General features: G+C 41.7%; 1 protein-coding gene across 1 annotated transcript in view; it reads left to right on the top strand.

Annotated features, from left to right (window-relative positions):
* The window catches only part of Ak9 (adenylate kinase 9), a 132774-nt gene that overhangs the window by 69555 nt on the left and 41526 nt on the right, over nucleotides 1-21693 (top strand). Inside the window, exons 19-24 of the mRNA XM_059272501.1 lie at nucleotides 4562-4638; nucleotides 7028-7204; nucleotides 11088-11177; nucleotides 14006-14206; nucleotides 14528-14649; nucleotides 20345-20557. Of these exons, the coding sequence (XP_059128484.1) occupies nucleotides 4562-4638; nucleotides 7028-7204; nucleotides 11088-11177; nucleotides 14006-14206; nucleotides 14528-14649; nucleotides 20345-20557 (880 nt within the window). The remainder of the gene's footprint in view (nucleotides 1-4561; nucleotides 4639-7027; nucleotides 7205-11087; nucleotides 11178-14005; nucleotides 14207-14527; nucleotides 14650-20344; nucleotides 20558-21693) is intronic.

The raw sequence follows: 21693 nt of genomic DNA, 5'->3' as shown, positions 1-21693 counted from the left end.
ACCTCCACTATAGACCTGTACTTGTTACATTTCTCCAACCTCCACTATAGACCTGTACTTGTTACATTTTCTCCAACCTCCACTATAGACCTGTACTTGTTACATTTTCTCCAACCTCCACTATAGACCTGTACTTGTTACACCCTCTCACAGGTTATACTTATAAAATGCCTCTAATGTCAGAAAGATTGTCTAATAACTATGCGAAAATCCCACCAAGTTCCAAAAGAAACAGTAAGTTCAGGAATCTATCTCTACACAGCTGTGAATGGTTTCACCGCTCACTTCAAGTTTTCTTCATTAGGCAACTGAAAAAAATGAGCATGATTTCACACACACACACACACACACACACACACACCTATCTGTGGTTTAATTTTAATAACTAGAATCCATACACTGAGACAATAACACAATAGAACATAAATGAAAATATGCCATGTGGAATAACTAGGAAAAATCTACCTTGCCTCCATGGAAGAACTGATTGTGTACATCTTACAATTTTAGCGTGGAAGATTTCTTCTCTCTGGGTGTAAGAGGTGCTTTTAAAATTATGAGCAATCCATTACAGCTGAGGCTCAAGATTAACCTTGAATAAACTGTAACATTCTCAGGCTGAGAAATAAAACAGAAAAACAAGGACCTAACTAGTTGTTCATCCTTGCTGAAATATTATCTTCAAAAAACTGAAGTTGGCCAGGCAGTGGTGGTGTACACCTCTAATCCAGTCTGACTCAGGAGGCAGAGAGGCCTGTGGGTATTTAGGAGTTCCAGTCTAGCCTGGTCTACTTAGTTCTAGGATAACCAGATCTACATAACAGAGAGACCCTGTCTCAAAAGAGAAGAAAAGGAAAAGAGCTACATGTTGAGACCCTGTCTCAAAACAAACAAACAAACAAACAAAAACAGAAAGAAAGAGAAAAGGTCTTGTTATAAATAGGGTAACAATCTGCTAAGTGTAAGGAACTACTTAGTTTTTCCAGTGTATGCAAAATAGTTAAGTATTTAAGAATAGATGAAATCCTTCTCTCCATTTATTTAGTTCTTTGATAGCTTTGTGCTGTACATAGTGAATTTAGTCACTGGCCCATCTCCTCCTTCTCCCTCTTCCCATCAAGTCCCTAGACTCCTTCCTCGTCCTGTGTGTGTGTGTGTGTGTGTGTGTGTGTGTGTGTGTGTGTGAGCCATTGACTCTAATCCATTTCTTGCCTGAGAAGGGGCTGGATGCTCCTCACTTTTTACAGAGCATGGGCACCTTATCACTGACTTCACCACTGAAGAAAATGACACCCTTTCTCCCAGCAATCATTAGCTGCCAAGAGTCCCTCAGGGAGAGTTGAGGCCTCAGCGTCCCCATAAATGATGAACTATTGATAGGCCCAGCTTTGTGCAGGTCTGTGCAGATCGTCACAGCTGTGGCGAATCATGAATGCAACAGTCAAGTGATGTCTGGAGGGTTCCATTGGCTGTACATCCCCCCATCCTCTGATCCTGCACCTTCCCTATGCCCTCTTAGGTGGGTGTCCCTGTAGGGGCTGAGCACTCCACGGCCACTTTGGCCAGCTGTGGGATTTTATATTAACCGCTGGCCACTGTGCTGAAGATTCTCTGGCTCAGCAGTTAAGAATACTTGCTGCTCTTGTAGAAGACCTGAGTTCAGTTCCCATCACCCATATCAGGTAGCTTACAATTGCCTGTAACTACAACTCTTGGGAAACTGACACCTTCTTCTATCCTTTACAGGTACCCAACCACATCAATACACATATATACATACATTCATACATACATACATACAGACAGACATATAATTAAAAATAAAATAAACAAGCTTCGCTGATGAAGGCTGAGTACAGCTCTCCTGTTGTCATCATGAGAACATGATGGTTTAGCCAAACAGTCTAGAAAGTTCTCCAAAGGTCCTATGACCTTCCCAGTCACAGGCGCTTGGCCAGCTTTACAGAGCCAGGCATGAGCTCCCTCAGGTGGAGCAGGCCTCAGATCCAATCAGAAAGCAGAACGTCATGCCTTTGCCGTACCAGAGGAGCACATCCTGCCTGGAAGATTGTTCTTGCAGCTCCAAGGGTTCGAGACTCGGTGACACTGTGGATGGTTCTCTCCCTCAGCTGCCTGGCTAGCACCTTCTGGCATGATGGAAGCCGGCTAGTGGCAAGGACGCTTACATCTCGCTTCCAGTGTCATCTCTCTGTGACCTGTGACAAAAGCGTGTGGTCTCTTCGGCAAAAAGATCTTACCATCTAGCTATGGTGGGCAACTGAGAGCAATGTCAGTAGCCCACGTCTTTGGGGGGCCTTTGGGGACTCCGTGAGCAACAACTCATAGGAAGGTATCCCAAAGCTGGCACTGGGATTTCATTTAATAACCCACGACTTCTGGGAAGAGTATCATCTACCCATGGATGGCACTTCAAACAACAGATGAAATCTTAATCTAAAATTACGACAAAGCTCACGTTATTTACCAGCTGGTAACATGCTAATTTTAAACAGACAAAAATGCATGCATATGTAATTTTTCAGAACAGTTATGTCCCCTGTGGCTCCCGACAGTACTTTTACCCTTTTTCTTCTGCTATCAGGAATTTTCTGTTTCTGCAATCAATTTCTACCCTTGTTGGAAATTTTCACATGTTCATAAGCTTCTTAACGCTTAAACTGGTGTGTGCTTCTCAAGAACTCTGTGTGTTGATTTTTAAACTCAGCGATGAGCATTTCACAGAAAGCTTTTTCTACAGACTGAAGAAACTAAAACTGGAAACAGAAGAAAAGAAATGCCTCACCATCTCACAGATGCATTCAAGGGCTTTACAGGTTCTCTAAACAGAGATAAGGAGAGCAGGGTTAAGACTTGCTTCATAGGTGAAGATCTAAAAAACATGTTAAATTCTACGGTCTCCAGCACCATTTGCATACAATCCAGTTAAATGGCAAGGTAATCTGCCATTATTGCTTCAAATGCTTTATAGGTTCTTCCTCAGCCTGGTCAGGCCTTAAGTCTTCCGGCAGCAGACTTTATCTGTTTTTAGAAAAGGAAGTTCTCATAAGCAGCCTTGCCTGGATCCTTCTGACATGGTCATCAAAACTGAGTGGGAAGGAGATTGATTGGTCAAGAAGACTCAGTCTGCCTGGCCGGGGCCGTGAGCAAGGAGAACCCCAGGAACACCAGCACTCCTGGGTGGAGAACAGGATACAGCAAGAGAATCTCAACCAGAAACACAGTAGCAGTGTCTTCCAAAGAGAAGTGATGTCACTAGCTTTCAAAGAAGGAAAAACGGATGCAAAGACACGGCACATGTTCCTTTGGAGGGCGGTGGTTCCAGGAGCTTCGGACACTGAGCCCATCTTGCTTGGTTTCCTATTGGTGAATACTTGGCGTTTTGGGTTTTTGTTTGTTCATTTGTTTTTTGACGATGCAATCAACCTTTTATACATTTCTTTGTGCAGTGGTATGCCCATTTCTAAATACCTAGGCATAGGATTTCTGGCCAAGACACATCTCTTTACTTTTGAATAGACAAGGCCTTTCTCCCCACATTTTGCTAATTTTCCATTTACCTATTTTTCACCATTGTTAGGAAAGATTAATTGCTTCAACCCTAATGGAATTCCACTATGTACTGAAGCTTCCACACTTTCCAAATATCTAAATATCATCATTACGGGGATGGGAGTTGTAGTTCAGTGGTACAGGGCCTGCTTAGTACGAACCTGGGTTGGAAAAAGAAATCATCATTAGTGTGTTAAAACTTTATTTTTCAAATTATAAATTTAAATTTTTTAATTATGCATATATATGGGGGGGTGATATGTGCAGATGAGAATACAGTTAGCCTTGGAGCCTAGAAGAGGGCTTTAGACCCCCTGAAGTTGGAGTTACAGGTGGTTATAAGCTGCATGTTGGTGCTTGGAATAAAACCCAGGACCTCTGTAAGAGGAGTAAATATTCTTAACCCTGGGGCTGTCTCTCCAGGCTTCAACTTCTTCTGACTAAAAAGAAATGTTATGTTCTCTATTCAATGGAGAAAAAAACTAATGCAAGTGTTATAAATTGAACTCTTACAATGCTACCATCCAGAAATAATTGCTGTCTATAATTTGATTGATTTTCTAGCCTTCTAGTTCTCATATATACTGATACAAAGTTAAAATTATGTTATACATATAGTTTTATACTCTACTTCTTTTCGCTTAACATTATACTGTGAATATCACCTACTGAGTCTGAGGGAAATGTTACAGATCTCCCCCTTCCTCTCAGCTTACCTCGGGGAATCTTGCATTTTATCAGGTTTCCTAACTGACAGCCATAGTTTAAAATACAACATTCCATACCTTCTTACCAAAAATACCAGTGTACTGACTGGAAACAAACTGGCTTCAACCTGAGTGGGGTAAAAGTGTATGCTGTGAATAAAAAGTGTAATGGGTGATTAATAAGGAAGTATTTGTTGCTTGCCACTGTGAGAATTTAACCTTATAATAATGGGAGGTGTCTGATTTTTTTTTTTTTAATTGAATGTTGGACCTTCTCTTTTCAGAAAAGCCAAAGAGGAAGAAGCGAGACTAGATGAAGAAAAACAGAGGATGGCGGAGTTTGAGGGAAAGAAAGCAAAAGGCAAGCACCGATTGATAACACTGGTAGCATGCCCTCTGATCTTGTATCATTACTGATGTTTTCACGTGGATTGTCAGTGCGTCCCCTAGAGCCCAGACTCCAGGTGTATGCCTGTGTCCTGAAAGTCCCCCTTCCTTCCCCACATGTTCTAATTTCCGTAATAAGTTGTATTCTCACTGGGATTATGGGTTCACAGGGCAAAGATTCCTAATCTGCTCCTAAAATGAGACCCACCTGAACACCCTCCAAGCCGGATACAATGTAGAAAGTGCCTCTGTCGCGGATCACACTTAGCTGCTGGAATTGTTTCTATTGGAAGAATTCTGCAAAAGCTGAGGACATAGCCAAACTCTTACAATACCCGTTGTCTTCACACTTAAAGCTCCCATCGCTTTTATGGAAGAACTTCCTCTTTTAAGATCGAGGTTCTCAAACGGGGGTCTATGGATTAAATTTCAGGTCTAGGAACTTCAACTCTATTTTCAATAACCTTGAACTGAGTCTGAGTGTCTCCTTTACTAACACAGAAAGCAAGCAAACCACAGTTGTGTTAGCTGTCTCTTGGCTTTTCGGCAACACGAATGTGACATTTGTGTACTGCACCACGGTTTCTATCTACGTGTACTGCTGCTCCAATTGCAGTATTTGCATTTCATATAGCCCTCAAAGAGTTCTATGTTTCAACAACTGTTGCCAATATAACTGGTTTCTTGTATATTTTATTTTATGAGCTTGACAGTTTTATTCTAAAAAGAGGTCCATAAATTTCATGGGAGTGCCAGAGAGGCCATAGGATCAAAGAGTATCCATTACTCCACCTCCAGCCATTCCAAAGCTTAGTTCTATAAAACAAGTACCATTTTACTGCCCGGCTGTTCTGGGCGTGGGAACTTTGAGTGGGGCACAGTGGGCACAGTTGAGCACTTTGGTTCTGGTTGTAAATGATCCACCCTGGAAATGAGTCTTCTAGATCCAATGAAGTGTTCAGATCCTATAGCTCTGGTCAACGTCTTCACCAACTCAGGAGACACCAAGCCAGGACCACTCAGCCAAGCTACCGCTAAATTCCTCACTCACAGAAAGTGATGGTTTAGAGTGTTTATTATGAATCAATAGATAATAGCACACAATCAATAGTCAAATTACAAGTAGTTCAAAGATCTTAAAATGCCTTTTAACCCATTCCTGACCTGTGTGGTACACAGCTGCCCACTGGGGTCTTCTGTTTATGTGTTTCTTTTATAATGTACCTAATATAGATAAATATAACATAAATAAGTACACATAAATTGGAGACATATGATCATTTTTTAATAAGTGATATGTTGTTGAAAGAAAATTCAAGTTCCTTCACAGATTACATCACAAGCTATACTAGGAGTCCAAAAACCTTTGTGTGTTTTTCTGTAAAATCTTCAACCTAACACAAAGATACTGACCACATTCCAAGTTGTGTTCTTGTAAGCTTCGTGTGCTGCTGTCCTGTTTCAAACCTTGATTTAGATCAAATCCAGGTGCCAGAGAACCACCATTAAAACGTGGCACTTGGAAGAAAACTGGGAAGGAAATGCCCATGAGAACTCAGAGAGACAAGCTCATTCACTCTGCCATATAGCCTTTCACAGGGAGCCCTGTTTGCGTCTTCATACACATGTGTGTCAATCCCATAAACACATGAAAGGGACGGGAAAGATGAGTTCTCTGACAGCACGACCGTCTCCTTCTGAAGAACTTCCATGTCTACCACGGCCATCAACGAACACATAAGATTTGCAATCAAACTTTCTAAATTTACAGCTAACACCGAAGTTAATGTGCCATATTATTATTACAATGAGTTATTGTAAATCTACTATAGTAGCTATGCAAACCGTGTGTCTATATAGGGAGTCTCCTCTGATGCTGCCCAGTAGAAACTTAAGTAATGTTAAATTTTCTAGTAGCTACATGTTCTATCTTAAGTTTATCATGCTAAAACTTTGAAAATCATAATCTATTTTGTACTTATATATATCTCAGTGTAGACTAGCTTCAAGTGCTCAGTAGCCATACATAGATTGTATGGATCTAGTCATTTCCTTCTTAAGAGGATAGTGGGCTTTTTCTAGTCTTTTACTGTTAAGAGTATTTGGGATAGATACAAACATTTCTTCTTTTAAATGAACCCTTTCTTGGGTTCTCCAATAGCACCCTGACAGAATGGCTGTCATCCTTTACCACTCCATAGTAGTAGATATAATACAGTGGTAATTCATCTATTTCCTCCACTAAACCAGATACAGGAGAGCACCACTCTGAGGCCTTAATCTCTTCTCTATGTTTAACACTACCCAACCATCATTTGTTGGCTTTAACGGAATAATAACTTATTCCTTGTAATTCTTTGTAGATGGTGAAGAGGCTGATAATGAAGCTGATGAGGAGGTTGATGGTGAAGATTCTGAAGTCCATGATGCACCTGAAGAGGCTGAGGCACCTGAGATTCAAGAGAACACTAGAGGGTCATTGTTACCTGAGGAGTCTGAAGCATTGGAGGCCCCAGAAGCAGAACATGAACCTGAATCAGGTTAGACATGACTGATGACCATGCGCGCGCCCGCATGCGTGCATGCGTGCATGCGTGTGTGTGTGTGTGTGTGTGTGTGTGTGTGTGTGTGTGCACGTGCGTGGGGGGGCAGGTGTGCTAGTGTGTGTGAATGTGTATGAGTGTGTGTATGTGCATATGATTGTTTATGTGTGTGTGTGTGAGTGAGTATGTGAGGTAGACAGGTGTGTGTGTGTATGTGGGTTTTTGTATGAATATGTGTGTATGAGAGAATATGTATGAATGTGTATATGTATAATGTGTGTGAGAGTGAGTGTGTATGAGAGTGTGTGAGAATGTGTGTGAGAGTGTGTATGAATGTATGTGTGAGTGTGTGACTGTGTGAGTATATGAGTGTGGGCAGATGTGTGAGTGTGTGTGGGTGTGTGATGGAAGCCGGCTGAGGCTGCAAAGATGAGACCCTAGAGAGAGCTTGGTCCTGGAACTGGCACATGATCTGTAGGACATTTTGCCCCCAAAGCAAGAATTTATCATTATATCATGCAATGCCATTTTATATGCCAACAAGAAAGCATCTTACACTCATGCAGACCCAGCAGAATGAGGAAGTTCTTATTGTGCACTCATGCATGCTTAAGTAATTTCTTAGCATTGGACAAGCTAAGCTTTTTATTTCACTTCTTTATAAAAATGTCTTAGCCAGCTGTGGTGGCGCAAACCTTTAATCCCAGAGGCAAGCGCATCTCTGTAGGTTCCAGACCAGCCTGGTTTTCATACTAAGTTTCAGGGCAGTCAGGACTACATAGAGTGACCTTTCCTCAAAACAAAAACATATTTGAATTGTACACTATGATAGTTTAGTATATGTGTACAATGTGTAATAATCAAATCTTTAATCTTTAAAATACTTGTCATCTTAGCATGACTGTCTAACAGGAAAGTGGCATGAATCAAGATCATGCTGAAGTTCCTTGGTATTTATTTATGTTTCTTTGACTACTTATACTTGCTTTCATTTAGTGTGTGTGCGTGTGTGTGTGTGTGTGTGTGTGTGTGTGTGTGTACACATGTGCATGTCTATGCTTCAGTTTGTGGGGGACAGTGGACAACTTTCTGGAGTCTGGTCTATGAACAAAAGTCCTGGGAGGAACTAAACCTTCTGCTGACTAAAGTTTGGTCCAGAAAATCTGGCTCTGGGCATTCAAAGTTGTCTACACTCACTGTGGTTCTCATCAGTTAATCAGCCTCACAGGTTCAGTTCTTTCCGGGACTTTTCTGACGCCTACTCTACTCTTTGTATGGATATCCCTCCATCAGTCAGCTTTGCTTCAGACACCTCTGTGTCCTATTCTCTCTCTCTCTCTCTCTCTCTCTCTCTCATTCACATATATGTACATATATATAATACACACACATACATATACATATATATCCCCATCTATCTCTGTATTCCATCCAGCTGTTTGCATCTGGCAGCCTTGGGAAGGTGCTGTCTTCCGGCCTGGGCTCTCATCATTACAAAGGTGTTTCTTAGTTTAGTCTCTGTTTTATTGCTGTGAAAAGACACCATGACCAAGGAAATACCTATAAATACATATTTTAACCTCAAGTATGCGCCATAAGCCTCACATTACCATTTTTATTTGGGGGTAAACATTCAGTGTCAGTCTTTTTGGATCGAGGCTTCTGATCACATATACTGTCAAGAATTAACAGCACAAGGAATAGGTTAACTGTAGACTACGAATGGGTGAGAGTAGGGTTTGCAAGGATTCTGATCTTATTTTTGAATGAATCTTTTATCTATTATATAGTAAGACATTTTTGCTGCTGCACTACAGAGCCAGATGGGAGACGCTCTTGAGGACTAAATCACTCTCTGGTTTGAGAGATGTCTTTCTAGTCAACTCAAAGCCCTACCCAAACCGCCTCCTCGGCTCCCCCCAGCTCCACCTGCAGCGCAGATCCCTCTCCTCCCGTGTTGTCGCTGGAGCATCCGTCCTGGGCTGGCGCGGAGCTCTGAAGCCTTCTTCACAACCTGACTTCATGCTTTTTTGCACCCTAGGATTTTTCTAGTGGGTTTTCAGGCCTTCTGTAATCTCGTAACTGTCCAAGCTCCACTTCCTAAATTTTAAGAATTTTAATAAAAAAATAATAAATTTTTAAAAAAAGAACTTTAATAAAAAGTTTAAATTGAAGGGATTGGTGCTAAAGAGTTGGCTCGGCAGTTAAGAGCACTTGCTGCTCTGGCAGAGGACCTGGGTTCGATTCTTAGCACCAGCACAGCAGCTCACAACTCATTGCCCATAACTACAATTCCAGGGGATTCAACAACCTCTTCTAGCCTCCAGCTCAATGACAGATATGTAGACAAAATACTAACATGCATAAAAATTTAAATAAATCTTTTAAAAGGAAAAAAGTTTAAATTGAAGGCATTGCTTGTAGACTTGGCACCCAAAGGACGCCCCCCCATCATGACAGCATCTCCTGGGCTTTGATGTCTGGCTCTGCATGCTGATCTGGTTCCTAGCTCTCTCTCCCTCACCCTCTGTTGTCCTGTGCAGTGGTTTAGAGAAAGAAAGAACGCATTTCCCCAACCCCCACACCACATAAGAATTTCAAGTCTTATTGCGATAGAAGGGCTTTGTGCTGCATTCAAAAACACAGAAACCCTCAAAATCCAAAGGTTAATCAGGCATCTCACAACTCCCCAAGTGGATTCTCTTATTGTCTCAATGCTCTTCTATTGGTCATGATTTATAGTGTTTTTATTAACTGAGCGATTTATAATCAGATATGTCCTGGGTTTGTCCCTTTTCTACTTGGGCTGTAATAAAGTTTAAATGCTATAGATCCTATCAAAAGAGTACTACAGTATTAACTCAGGAGATAATATTATGATACAATTGTGTGTGTACATATATGTGTGTGATATACGTTCATATGTGTATATAGTGTGTGTATATGTGTGTGATATACATTCATATGAATATATAATCTATGCAAAATGTGTATCTTAGAGTTGGGAGCAGACCTGGGGAGTGTGGGGTGAGAAGATATGTAAGTAGTGTGCATGTCTAGAGCCATCCGGGCTGGATATGTGTGTGAAGGGTGTCTCGTGTCATGTAAAAAAGATGCTTTACAGCCTGCCCTTCGAAGGTGACGTAGCTGGGACTCTCTTCAGGTCCTCCAACCCACTCCTGCACTGCTATTCTTGCCACTTTATACCCATAGGGATGTTTCAGTGAGAAATTAAAAGGACCGTCAGGCATTAGATCTGATGCACAATAGTGGGATTTTAAAAACATTTAACAGTTACCAACTAGGATGTTATGTGCCATGTGTTGACTATTCTAGTCAATGTCTTGGTGGGAGGGTGTACATGCATGTGGTGCACGCACATGGTGCGTGGGTGCACCTGCCTCTGTGTGTGCACATGTGACAGGGGAAGGAGGGCTTTGGGTGTCTTCCTCTATCACTCTCTTCCTTATTGCCTCAAGTCAGGGTCCATCACTGAACCAGAAGCCCGCCATTTTGGCTAGACTGGCTGTCCCATGAGCTCTTGGAACCCACCCAGCTCAGCTCCTCAAGCACACACAATCATGCCCAGGTTCATACGTGGGCACTAGGGATTCAAACTCAGGTACTTGTGCTTGCAGAACAAACATTCTTCCCCACTGAGACCACCATTCCAGCCCTTCACTGTCCTTTTGTATATTTTAAATTTTCACTTTTCTGCCTTGTGCTCTATTTTTATGCCATCATTTTTTAAAAAAAATATGTTTTCAATTAGACATATCATCTATAATTTAAAGTAAGTTTTAGAATTTTCTTTGGGCCAAAACTTTCCTATGGAACAGCATTTGAAAATTCAAGCACTAACTTAGATTTCTTTCTTAAGTCCCTGAGCCTCCGGAGGACACTGCAGTTGAAGCAGGAGTTCGAAAGGGATCCAAAGAGGTCCTGGGACCTGAAGAACTGCCTGAAACAGGTTAGGATAAAAAAATGAAAGTTCCCATTCATAAAAGTGCTGTTCTAACAGATCAAACCTTAATTTGGGTCACAGTCTCTGCTTACTTTCTCCCTATGCTACGTGCCAATTGCCTTAGGGTTTCTCTTGCTGTGAAGAGACACCATGACCACGGCAACTCTTATAAAGGAAAACATTTCATTGGGCTGGCTTCCTTACAGTTTCAGAGGTTTAGGCCATTATCATCATGGCAGGACATGGTGGCATGCAGGCAGACATGGTGCTGGAGAAGGAGCTGAGAGTTCTACATCTTGATCCGTAGGCAACAGGAAGTGAACTTTCCACAACACTGAGTGTAGCTTGAGCATAGGAGACCTCAAAGCCAACCCCCACAGTGACACACTTCCTCCTGTAAGGTCACATCTGCTCCAACAAAGCCACCTGATAGTGCCACTCCATTTGGGGACCATTTTATTTCAAACCACCACATTCTACTCCCTGGTCCCCAAAGGTTTGTAGCCATGTCATAGTGCAAAAATGCATCTAGTCCAACTTCAAAAGTCCCCACAGTCTATCACAGTCTCAAACTTATTTAGAGGTCTAAAGTTCAAAGCCTCTTCTGAGAGTCATACAGTCTCTGAACTGTAATCCCTGTAAAATAAAAATCAAAAAGCAGATCACCTACTTCCAACATACATGGCACAGGATATACATTACTGTCCCGAAACATAGGGAAGGGCTCATAGTGAGGAAATATTGGACCAAAGCAAGACTGAAAACCAGCTGGGCAAACTCCAAACTCTGCATCTCCATGTCTGATGTCAAAACACTCTTCAGATCTCCAACTCTGTTCAGCTTTGTTGACTGCAACACACTTTTTTCTCTTGGGCTAGTGCCACTCCCTGTTAGCAGCTCTCCTCAGCAGGAATCCCACAGCTCTGGCATCTCCAACACCTTGGGGTCTCCAGTGCAGTCCAGGCTTCAACTTCACATCTTCACACAAGCCTCTCTAGGCCTCTATCTAGAGATACCCCTGACACATGCCTGGCCTCAACAGCTTTCCTTATTCACAGAGGAAAATTCTACAGCCCTATTTTTGTATCCTTGACCCTAAAGCCAGAACCATGTTGCCAAAGCTGCCTAGTTCTGCTGCTTGCTGGGGCTGGAACATGTCCCCCTTGTTCAATTACATCTTCACCAGATTTCTGTTTTCCATGGTTTCCTTCACTGCCTAAGCTTGGCTGTCCTGAAACTGGACCAGGCTGGCCTCAAACTCAGAGATCCGCCTGCCTCTGCCTCTCTAGTGCTGGGATTAAAGGCGTGCGCCACCACATCCAGCTCTGAGCTTTTCTTTTTTTTTTTTTTTTTTTTTTGGTTTTTTTCAAGACAGGGTTTCTCTGTGTAGCTTCGCGCCTTTCCTGGAACTCGCTTTGGAGACCAGGCTGGCCTCGAACTCACAGAGATCCACCTGGCTCTGCCTCCTGAGTGCTGGGATTAAAGGCGTGTGCCACCACCGCCCAGCTTTTTTTTTTTGGAGCTTTTCTTTAATCCCTTTTCACAAGTTGTAAGCTTATCTGCGTGGGACCTTACCCAGAGGTCACCATTCCCTTTACTCCATTTTCTAATCTGTTTATCTCCTTGAACACAGGACTTAGTTCCATTCCACTTCCTGGTGCTACATTTCTCCTCAAATTTAACATTTTGTATTTTTCCTTTCTCAGTTTGTTCCTTTTTATTGTGAATCTTCATTAGAGTTAACACTAACAACCATACAACAGAGTCTATACTAGCTATATTGAGATTTCCTCTGCCAACAGTATTAATCCAAATCTCTTCCCTTAAGCCTCAGGCAGACTCTTCAGACAAGGACAAAGAGCAGCCACATTCTTCACCAAAATATCACAAGAACAATCTCTAGGCCGTATATAAAAATTCTTCTCCTCTGAAACCTCTTGAGCCAGGCTCCCACAGTTCTAATCACACTCAGCACCACTGTCTTCCATGCTCCTGCTATGGAAGGAAGTATGGCCCATTGAGCAGCACTTAATACATTCCACTGCTTTCAGAACCCAAACTCCCAAAGTTCAAATTCCTCCCAACAAAAGCATGGTCAGGTCTATCACAGGAATACCTCAGTTCCTGGTACCAACTTCAGTCTCAGTTAGGATTTCTATTGCTGTGAAGAGACACCATAACCACAGCAACTCTTATAAAAGAAAACATTTAATTGGAGTGGCTTACAGTTCAGAGGTTCAGTCCATTATCATCATGGCAGGACATGGTGGCATGCAGCCAGACATGGTGCTGGAGAAGGAGCAGAGAGTTCTACATTTTGATCTGCAGGCCACAAGAAGTAAACTGTCTACCATACTGACAATAGCTTGAGCAAAGGAGACCTCAGAGCCCACCCTCACAGTGACACACTTCCTCCTACAAAAGGCCACAGCTCTTTGTAGTGCCACTCCCTATGGGGGCCACTCTTCTTTCAAACCGCCACACCAGTCAATATGAATTATATTTATTTATGTCAATCCATTAAAATTGTAACTATTCTGTTAATAATGCTGTTTCCATCTAATTTTATTTTACACTTTGCATCAACAACTAAAGTGTCCATATGAAACTCACTCATCACCCACATAATTTTATTAATAGGTAATTATTCATCTAGCAGTATATAAAATATGATTAGAATATGAATTTATAAATTTATATTAATGTTCAGAATGCTGCATTTTCTTCTTTGAATGGTTAAAAAGCATGATAAAGTTTAGATTCTTCTGTAGTCTGACTGGAGATAGGCTTTTCAAAGCTACTTTTTTTTCTCTCTTTGAACTTGCATTCAAAAGTTGTGCTGCCGGAGTTCCCAGAAGGCGCTTACCCCAATGTTCCCGAGATGGAGCCATTGAAGGAGGAGCTGAATAATTACCTTCTCATGTGGAAACATCTGGAGCAGTTGATTACAGACAATTTGATTCAAATATTAACACTGGATATTTCCAACAAGACACCGAAGGAACTGCTTCAAAAAATAGTGGAGACCATGGAAAGTAAGCGGAAGTCGGTGTTTGCGGGGAAGAGCAGACGGTGGCACTGACAACCGTTTAGATCATGAAAGCCTGCTCTGTCAGCTTCTCTAAAACATTCAGGACAGCTGAGGGGACCATATAAGACATTCTAGAACTATCGTAAATAGTGCGGACACGGGGCACACCGTCGCTGGTCACGCTGAGTGGCTCTCACAGAGAGAACTTGTACCCATATCAAAACTGGGAGATCAATGATAATAATTAGTTTTTCTAACCTTTGACTATTATAATATACTGATAACTTTTTGTTCTAAAAACTCTTTTCCTTTTTGGAAACAACAGAGCCTTTTCAGTATGCTGCATGGGAACTAAATGCTGAAGACTATGATGAAGAAGCGGAAGACTACCAGGCTGAGATAGAGATCGATGAGGAGCAGGAGGAGGAGGAAGAGGAAGAGGAGGAGGTATGGCTGGTTTTGCACTGGGCAATCATTGAGAAATGTGTGCATAGTAGTAATGACCACTTCGGGACTTCTCCTCCACCGCCAGGTGGACAAATAGTTGTCTCCAACTTTTTACTGTCTGTTTATTTGAGTTTTGCAGTAGCAGGGATTGAGCCCGGGGCCTTATGCATGCTGGGCAAATGCTCAGCCACTAAATTGGATCCCCACCCCATCCTCAACTTTATAAATGAAAATTTCCTCCTTTGTCACAGCTTCACTAGACTCTCCAAAATGCCAGGGCTGTTTAATGTGAAAGAAAAAAAAAAGAAACCCATAGAAACATAAAGAGAAAATCTTTTTACTTTTTTTATAGAAAAAAATATGAGAATATTAAGACTATAAATTTTTTTTTTTTTGGTTTTTCGAGACAGGGTTTCTCCGTGTAGCTTTGTGCCTTTCCTGGGACTCACTTGGTAGCCCAGGCTGGCCTCGAACTCACGGAGATCCGCCTGGCTCTGCCTCCCGAGTGCTGGGATTAAAGGCGTGCGCCACCACCGCCCAGCAAGACTATAAATATTTTATAAAGCTAATTAAGATAAGTAGATATGTGAAAGACACCTTTGGAGTGTCTGGAAGGCTGCCCACATGATAATAATGTACAGTGCTCAATAATATTAACCCATATTCGGACACCAATCAACATCTTTGGCACCTGAATGGTAATAACTATTACCATTTGATTATCCCCAGGTTAGGTATATATCAACAAGAAAACAGGAAATTGTTCTTTCAATATGAGTTTTTACAAATAAAAATGTAATTTACTAAGTTAAATATGTTAAGCAAACCTGCACTTGTAATTAACGTATTATTATTGCCTAATTTAAACCCAAAGATAGAGGAGTATGTGACTGTGTAGCAGCAAATGATTCACAGTGGATTCTGTCAACATCTCCCGGTACTTGGATGTTACCGTGGCCAAAGGATGTGGGATTTGCCCTGCCCATAGGCAGCCTCTCTTCATCTAACTTTCCTGCAGTGTGTCTGGTGTTCTTCTGTGCTCCTCTCCTTCCTTGTGTCTCTACGGCAGTTCTCAAGCTGTCTGTACTACCGGAAACTTGTGGTTTTATGTCTGGTATCCTTTAATCCTCCAGTGTAAAGTCTCACCGGTTACTGAGCACTTGGTAAGGGGTGAGCAGGGCTCAGGCTGCGGAGATGGGAAGTAATTAGACCTAAAGTAAATGTGTTTTGCTCCAACTACCATAACAGCAAGAGCCCAAAACAGGAAACTCCTTCCAGGCAACTCAACTATATCCAAGAACAAACTCAGAAGTGTTGATGGTATTACGACATCAACTTTGGCATCCACTCAAGGATTGCCAGATCTGCTAAGAAAATACGATTCACACTGAAAAGAAAAGAATCACCAACTCAAACTACTCTAGAACTGACAAATACATCAGCATTGGCTGAAAAGGACATTGAAACGCTGTTCTTTGCTGTGTCCTATAAATTCCTAAAAAAGCTGGCGGCAAAGATAAAGAGGATGCGATGGACATACAGTGTGAGCTGTATGGTTTGAAAAGCAGAAAATACGAAGTGAAGCATGCAGTGACTGGAGTAAAGGTAGTCTAGACACTGCAGGAAAGGAAGGGAAAGACACAGAAACTATCTGAAGGAGGAGAATCAAGAGAAATCATGAGAACAGCCTGAGTGGACCTGTGGGATGATTTGAGCAGTCTGCTGTACATATAACTGTAGGCCACAAAAGTGTGCCTTGAGAAGGGAGAAAATGATTTTTGAAGAAACAATATCTGTACTTTTTCAGTATTTGGAACAGTTTACAAACCCTCAGATCCAAGAAGGTCAGTGAGTCTGAAGTATGAGACGCAGGAAGGAAAGAGCACCAAGCATGTCTGTTCAAGTTGCTTGGTTGGTTGCAAAGAACTTCTTAAAAGGAGAACATGGGCATGCCACATTCACAAGAACCATGATCAGGAAGACAGCGTGCTTCCCACAGAAACCAGGGCAAGCCAGAAAGAGGGTGAGGCAACAGCTCACAAGTACTGAAGAGGAAGAAACAGAATTGTATGCCTGGTAACACTTTATCTTTAAAAATGAAGACAAATTAAAGAGCTTTTCAGACATACAGAAGCTGAAAGAAACGAAACACAGACAGCATCCCCAGTAAATGTTGCCAAATGATTGAGAAAGAAATAAAACTGATTCTACATGAACTCTTCCAGAAAACTGAATAGGAGGGGAAATTTCCAATTCAATGAGATCTGTGTCATTCTGATACCCAAAACCAAACACAGCAAAAGAAAGAAGAATAACCAACCGTTGATCTGTACTGAACATTGATGCATAAACTCTTAAGAAAAGTTTAACAAAGTTTCAAAACTGTATCAAAACAACAATCATTCTATCCAAGCAGAGTTTGTCCCAGAAAGTCTTGGATAAACATTTGGACAACACTCAGTATAACTCATCATACTGACAGGCTGAAGGTAAAATCTAAGTGACTATCTCTCAGTTGATATAGAAGCAGCATTTGGCAAAATCCATCGACTATTGCTGATTTTAGAAAATAAAGGGTATATATTCATAAATAGCTTTAAAAAATTAGTACAGAGGGGCATATGAGCCCATAGCTGAGGAGTGATTGACAGCTGATGGCTACTATGGAAGGGAGAATCCGTTTTCTTCAAGGGTGTGGTTCCTGGTAGGTTGACCATGTTCTGGTGAGTGGCCCGACACTTGTGTGTATATGGGCAATGCTAACTGGAATCAGTGGGGCATTAAAAAAAGTCATCAGGTTGGGAGAGGGACTGGTCCAGCTGGAAGGGAAGAAGGGAGAGGGGACAAGATGATTGAAATACATTGTATGCATATATGAAATTCTCAAAGAATAAATTTTAAATATTATATATATATGGAACTTTCTCAGCTTGATAAAAGACATCCACCCCCCAAAAAATCTGTAAGTAACAGCTAACATACTTTAGAAAGCTGAATGCTTTCCCTCCAGTCAGCACAGAGAGTTCACTCCTGCCGCCGTGTTTCCTCCTGGTCTTTGCTGCTTTTGATCTGTCTCCTCATCTGATATAAATCCACATGGACCCCCTGGAACCCAGAAGTGATTTCACAGTTCTTCAAAACACAAAGTGCTTTGGATGTGTCAGGAATGCCTCGCCTTACCAGCCAGCTACCTGAACACCCACCCACGCGCTAGGCAGCCCTATTCTCCATTGGTGGCTGTGAATGAGTTAAAATGTGAATCTAAAACTATGTAAAGCAACAGCTACACGCTTTCATACTGTGTTAACCAGGGAACAGAACTATAGAATGCGTGTGCGCATGTGTGTGCGTGTGCGTGCATGTGCATGTGCTTGTGCGTGTGCATATGCGTGTGCATGTGTGTGTGTGTGTGTGTGTGTGTGTGTGTGAGACAGGGAGTTTAGCAGCAGGCAGGCATGGCTTGGGAGAAGCAGCTGAGAGCTCACATCTTGATCCACAAACAGGAAGCAAAGAGAATTAACTTGAAATCTCAAATCCTCCCCTGAGTGACATACTTTCTCCAGCAAGGTCACATATCCTGATTTTCCCCCAAACAGCTTAGGGATCAAATAATCAAATATCCAAAACTTATAAGGAACCACCATAGGAGATAAGTAGGAAATCAATAATGAAACTATAAACTAAATTATGGGCGGGCACTGGTGTGATGGCTCGGCAGTTAAGAGCACTCGTTCTTGCAGACGAAAGACCTGGGTTTGATTCCGAGCACCCGTGTGGTGCCTTACAACCCTCCATAACCACAATTCCAGGGAATACATTGCCTTCTTCAGATCTCTGCGTGGTATAGTGGACTTAAACACACGCAGGCAAAACACATGAAATAAGTAAATATAAAAATAAACTAAATATGAACAATCATTATTAAATCACAACAAAATCATCTCTATAGTATAGCCAGTGTCCTTATTTTAGAACATTTCTGAATTTCAAATAAATGAACACTCTCGTGCATAACATGTATTTATATGAAAGTTAGCTTTTATCTGCAGTCCAAGCAGAAGTCCTCCAAACACCTGAGGAACCTGGGTTTTTATTTTTATTAAGTCCAGCAACCCTACATTAAGTCTATTTATTGAAAACCCAGAAAGACCAAAAAAAATTAAGCGTACAACGAAAGATAATGAAAATAAACATAACAGAATAACTCAGAAGAAATGAGATAACTGAAATGGGAAAATAAAATAAAAGCAACAGATGAAAAACAAAAAGTCGGTTCCCTGACAAGAGCGGGGAGGCGGATGAACTTCTGGCAGGCAGAATCAGTAAAACGCAAAGGCAAGGAGTAACATTTTAAACAAAATGAGTGTCCAGATCCTTGAGGGACTCAAATTATAGGCACTTCTTCATTCTAACAGGCTTGAGCATCTAAAAAGGGTTTACTCAAGTTATTTCCTGAAATTGACTTAGGAATAAAGAGGAAAAACTTTACTTGTGAAAGTTAAAAATCATAAATAAGTAACAGGAGAGGTTTATAGGCTGTTTCTAATATATATCCATTGATAAGGCAATTCTTCTGTTGCCCAAACTCTTCCACATCATAGACCAGTAATGCTCAGCTCAGCTTTTTTTTTTTTTTTTTTTAACTGAAACAAGGTCTCTGTGTAGCTCTGGCTAGCCTGGAACTCACTATGTATATCAGGCTGGCCTTGAACTCACAGAGATCTACATATGAGTCTTGGTATTAAGGTGCACACCTTTAATCCCAGCACTCGGGAGGCAGAGGCAGATGGAGCTCTGTGAGTTCAAGGCCAGCCTGGTCTACAGAGTGAGTTCCAGGAAAGGCACAAAGCTACACAAAGAGACCCTGTCTCAAAAACACCAAAAAAAAAAAAAGGTGGTCACCACCACACCAACCAGATTAGTCTCAGTTTCGCAGCAGGACAGAAAAGTGTTGTGGTTTCTTCTTTTGTGAACATAAGCATACTGAAGAATAAATAACAAATATTCCATTTTCAGTTTCAGAACTGCTGCATTTGTGACTAAATACATGTCTAGCTTTTATACACACAGAGCATTTAGCAGAGTCTGGGGGGAGTGCTCATGGGAACTGGTAAGAATGTATGCACACTGGTGGAGGAAAATGAAAGGGAAATTTCACTCCTGATACACTGATGTGTTTAAAGATTTTATAGCAAGTAAGGATTTAATGTCTTCCTATTGCTTTAACTAATTTCCAAAAAATTCTTTACAGTTTCATCATGGTATAAATGTTCATTTGTACTTAATAAAATATTTTTGAGTTTTTACTTTCAATAAAACAAAGCAGATCACCTACTTCATTGTCATGAGTAAGAAGATGTGACCCTGACTCAGGTTTCATTCCTTGAGAATCATTTCCTACCAGAAACTGTCCTCATAGCCAGGTCATCGATTCTCTGTGTCTTTAGAGGGTAGAGCACGCCTTAATTCTCACTGCTACATTATTTTTTATGAAAATGAAAAAATGTATGAACTAAATTTAAAGCAACATGAGCAACTTGGTTTTAATCCATTAACTAACACAAGGATGGCCTTGTGGGCTGTCTTAGAGTTGGTTTTCCTGTAGACGATGATCTATTCCTCAAAGTGAATTGCCTCTAAATTCCTCTTTGCTACTGCTTCAAAATGTCTTCTCTGAACTGAACAATATTTCTAGGGTGAAGAAAAGATGAAAGAAAAAAAGAGGCACTTAGGAGACACAAAACACTTCTGCCCGGTGGTTCTCAAAGAGAACTTCATCCTACAGCCAGGCAACACGGAAGAGGCCGCTAAGTACAGAGAAAAGATATACTACTTTTCAACTGCTGAGGCCAAGGAGAAGTTTTTGGAGCATCCTGAGGACTATGTGGCCCAGAACGAACCACTAAAGGTGAGAACAATATTCCTATACTAGTGATTGCTCCTGGGTTCTCCCCTGAGTGTGCTCAACAGTGAAGTCTCTAATCTCATTAAAAGCCAACCACAACAACAAAATATAGTCATAATGTCTAGGTTTACAAATAAACAGCTTTTTGCAATATGGCATAAAATAATGATCTGTTTTGACTTTTATAGTAATGTCTATGTCGACTCAGCACTTAGCTTGTGTCTTTTTACCTGATATTAAGAGTCACAGGTGAGGGGCTGGACAGATGGCTCAGGAGTCAAGAGCACTTGTTGCTCTCTCAGAGGACCCCGGTTCAGTTCCCAGAAACTGCATGGCAGCTCACAACCGTCTGTAACAGCTTACAATCAGTGTGTAGCATGTGTACCCACACACCCAGTCCCATCACCTCATTTTCCACAAATACACCAGACAGGACCCAGAAACTCTGAAGGTTGTTTCTCAGTTCTTCTATGACACGTAAAATGCTTTGGGATTGCAAGGAACATGGTTGTTCTAAAACTTGCCCCCATGTCTTTCCACTATGTTGTATTTGGTACACAGTGCACATTTACCATGAAGTCAGTCCCTGGGATCTTAGACCTTCTGTAACGTTTTCTACCTGTTTTGTTGTTATTGTTGTTGCTGCTATTATTTGAGACAAGGTCTCTTCCATCCCAGGATGGCCTTTGAATTCTCTACGCAGCCAAAGATGGCCGCCGCCACATCCCAAGTGTTGGGATTACCGGCGTGTACCACCACAGCTAGTTCATGCTGTCCTGGGAACTGAAGCTTTCTAGGGCAAGCACTCTGTCAACTGAGCCACATCGCAGGCCTCTCCCGAGTCTCTGAACTCCCACCATCTCCGTCACAGCAACGAACAGCTTATGAAGCTGCGCTTCTCCAAGCCATTTGTACCCTGTCTTACAAACGCCTCCTCTCTGCTGAGGCACAGACTACCCAAACACACCGCCATCCTCCCCAAGGTTGCTGTCGTTGCCAGTTTTATAGCCATTCCCCCACAGTCCCATGAGCCTTGGCTCTTGACCATGCTTCTTGACCACTTCGACATACACAGGATGATCAGATTACCCTGCAAAAGCTGCCTTTGGGCTTCATCAATTTCAGTGTGGACATCACAG

The sequence above is a fragment of the Peromyscus eremicus genome, chromosome 8b, assembly GCF_949786415.1.
Source record: "Peromyscus eremicus chromosome 8b, PerEre_H2_v1, whole genome shotgun sequence".
NCBI lineage: Eukaryota > Metazoa > Chordata > Mammalia > Rodentia > Cricetidae > Peromyscus > Peromyscus eremicus.
This window is presented reverse-complemented; position numbering and strand designations above follow the sequence as displayed.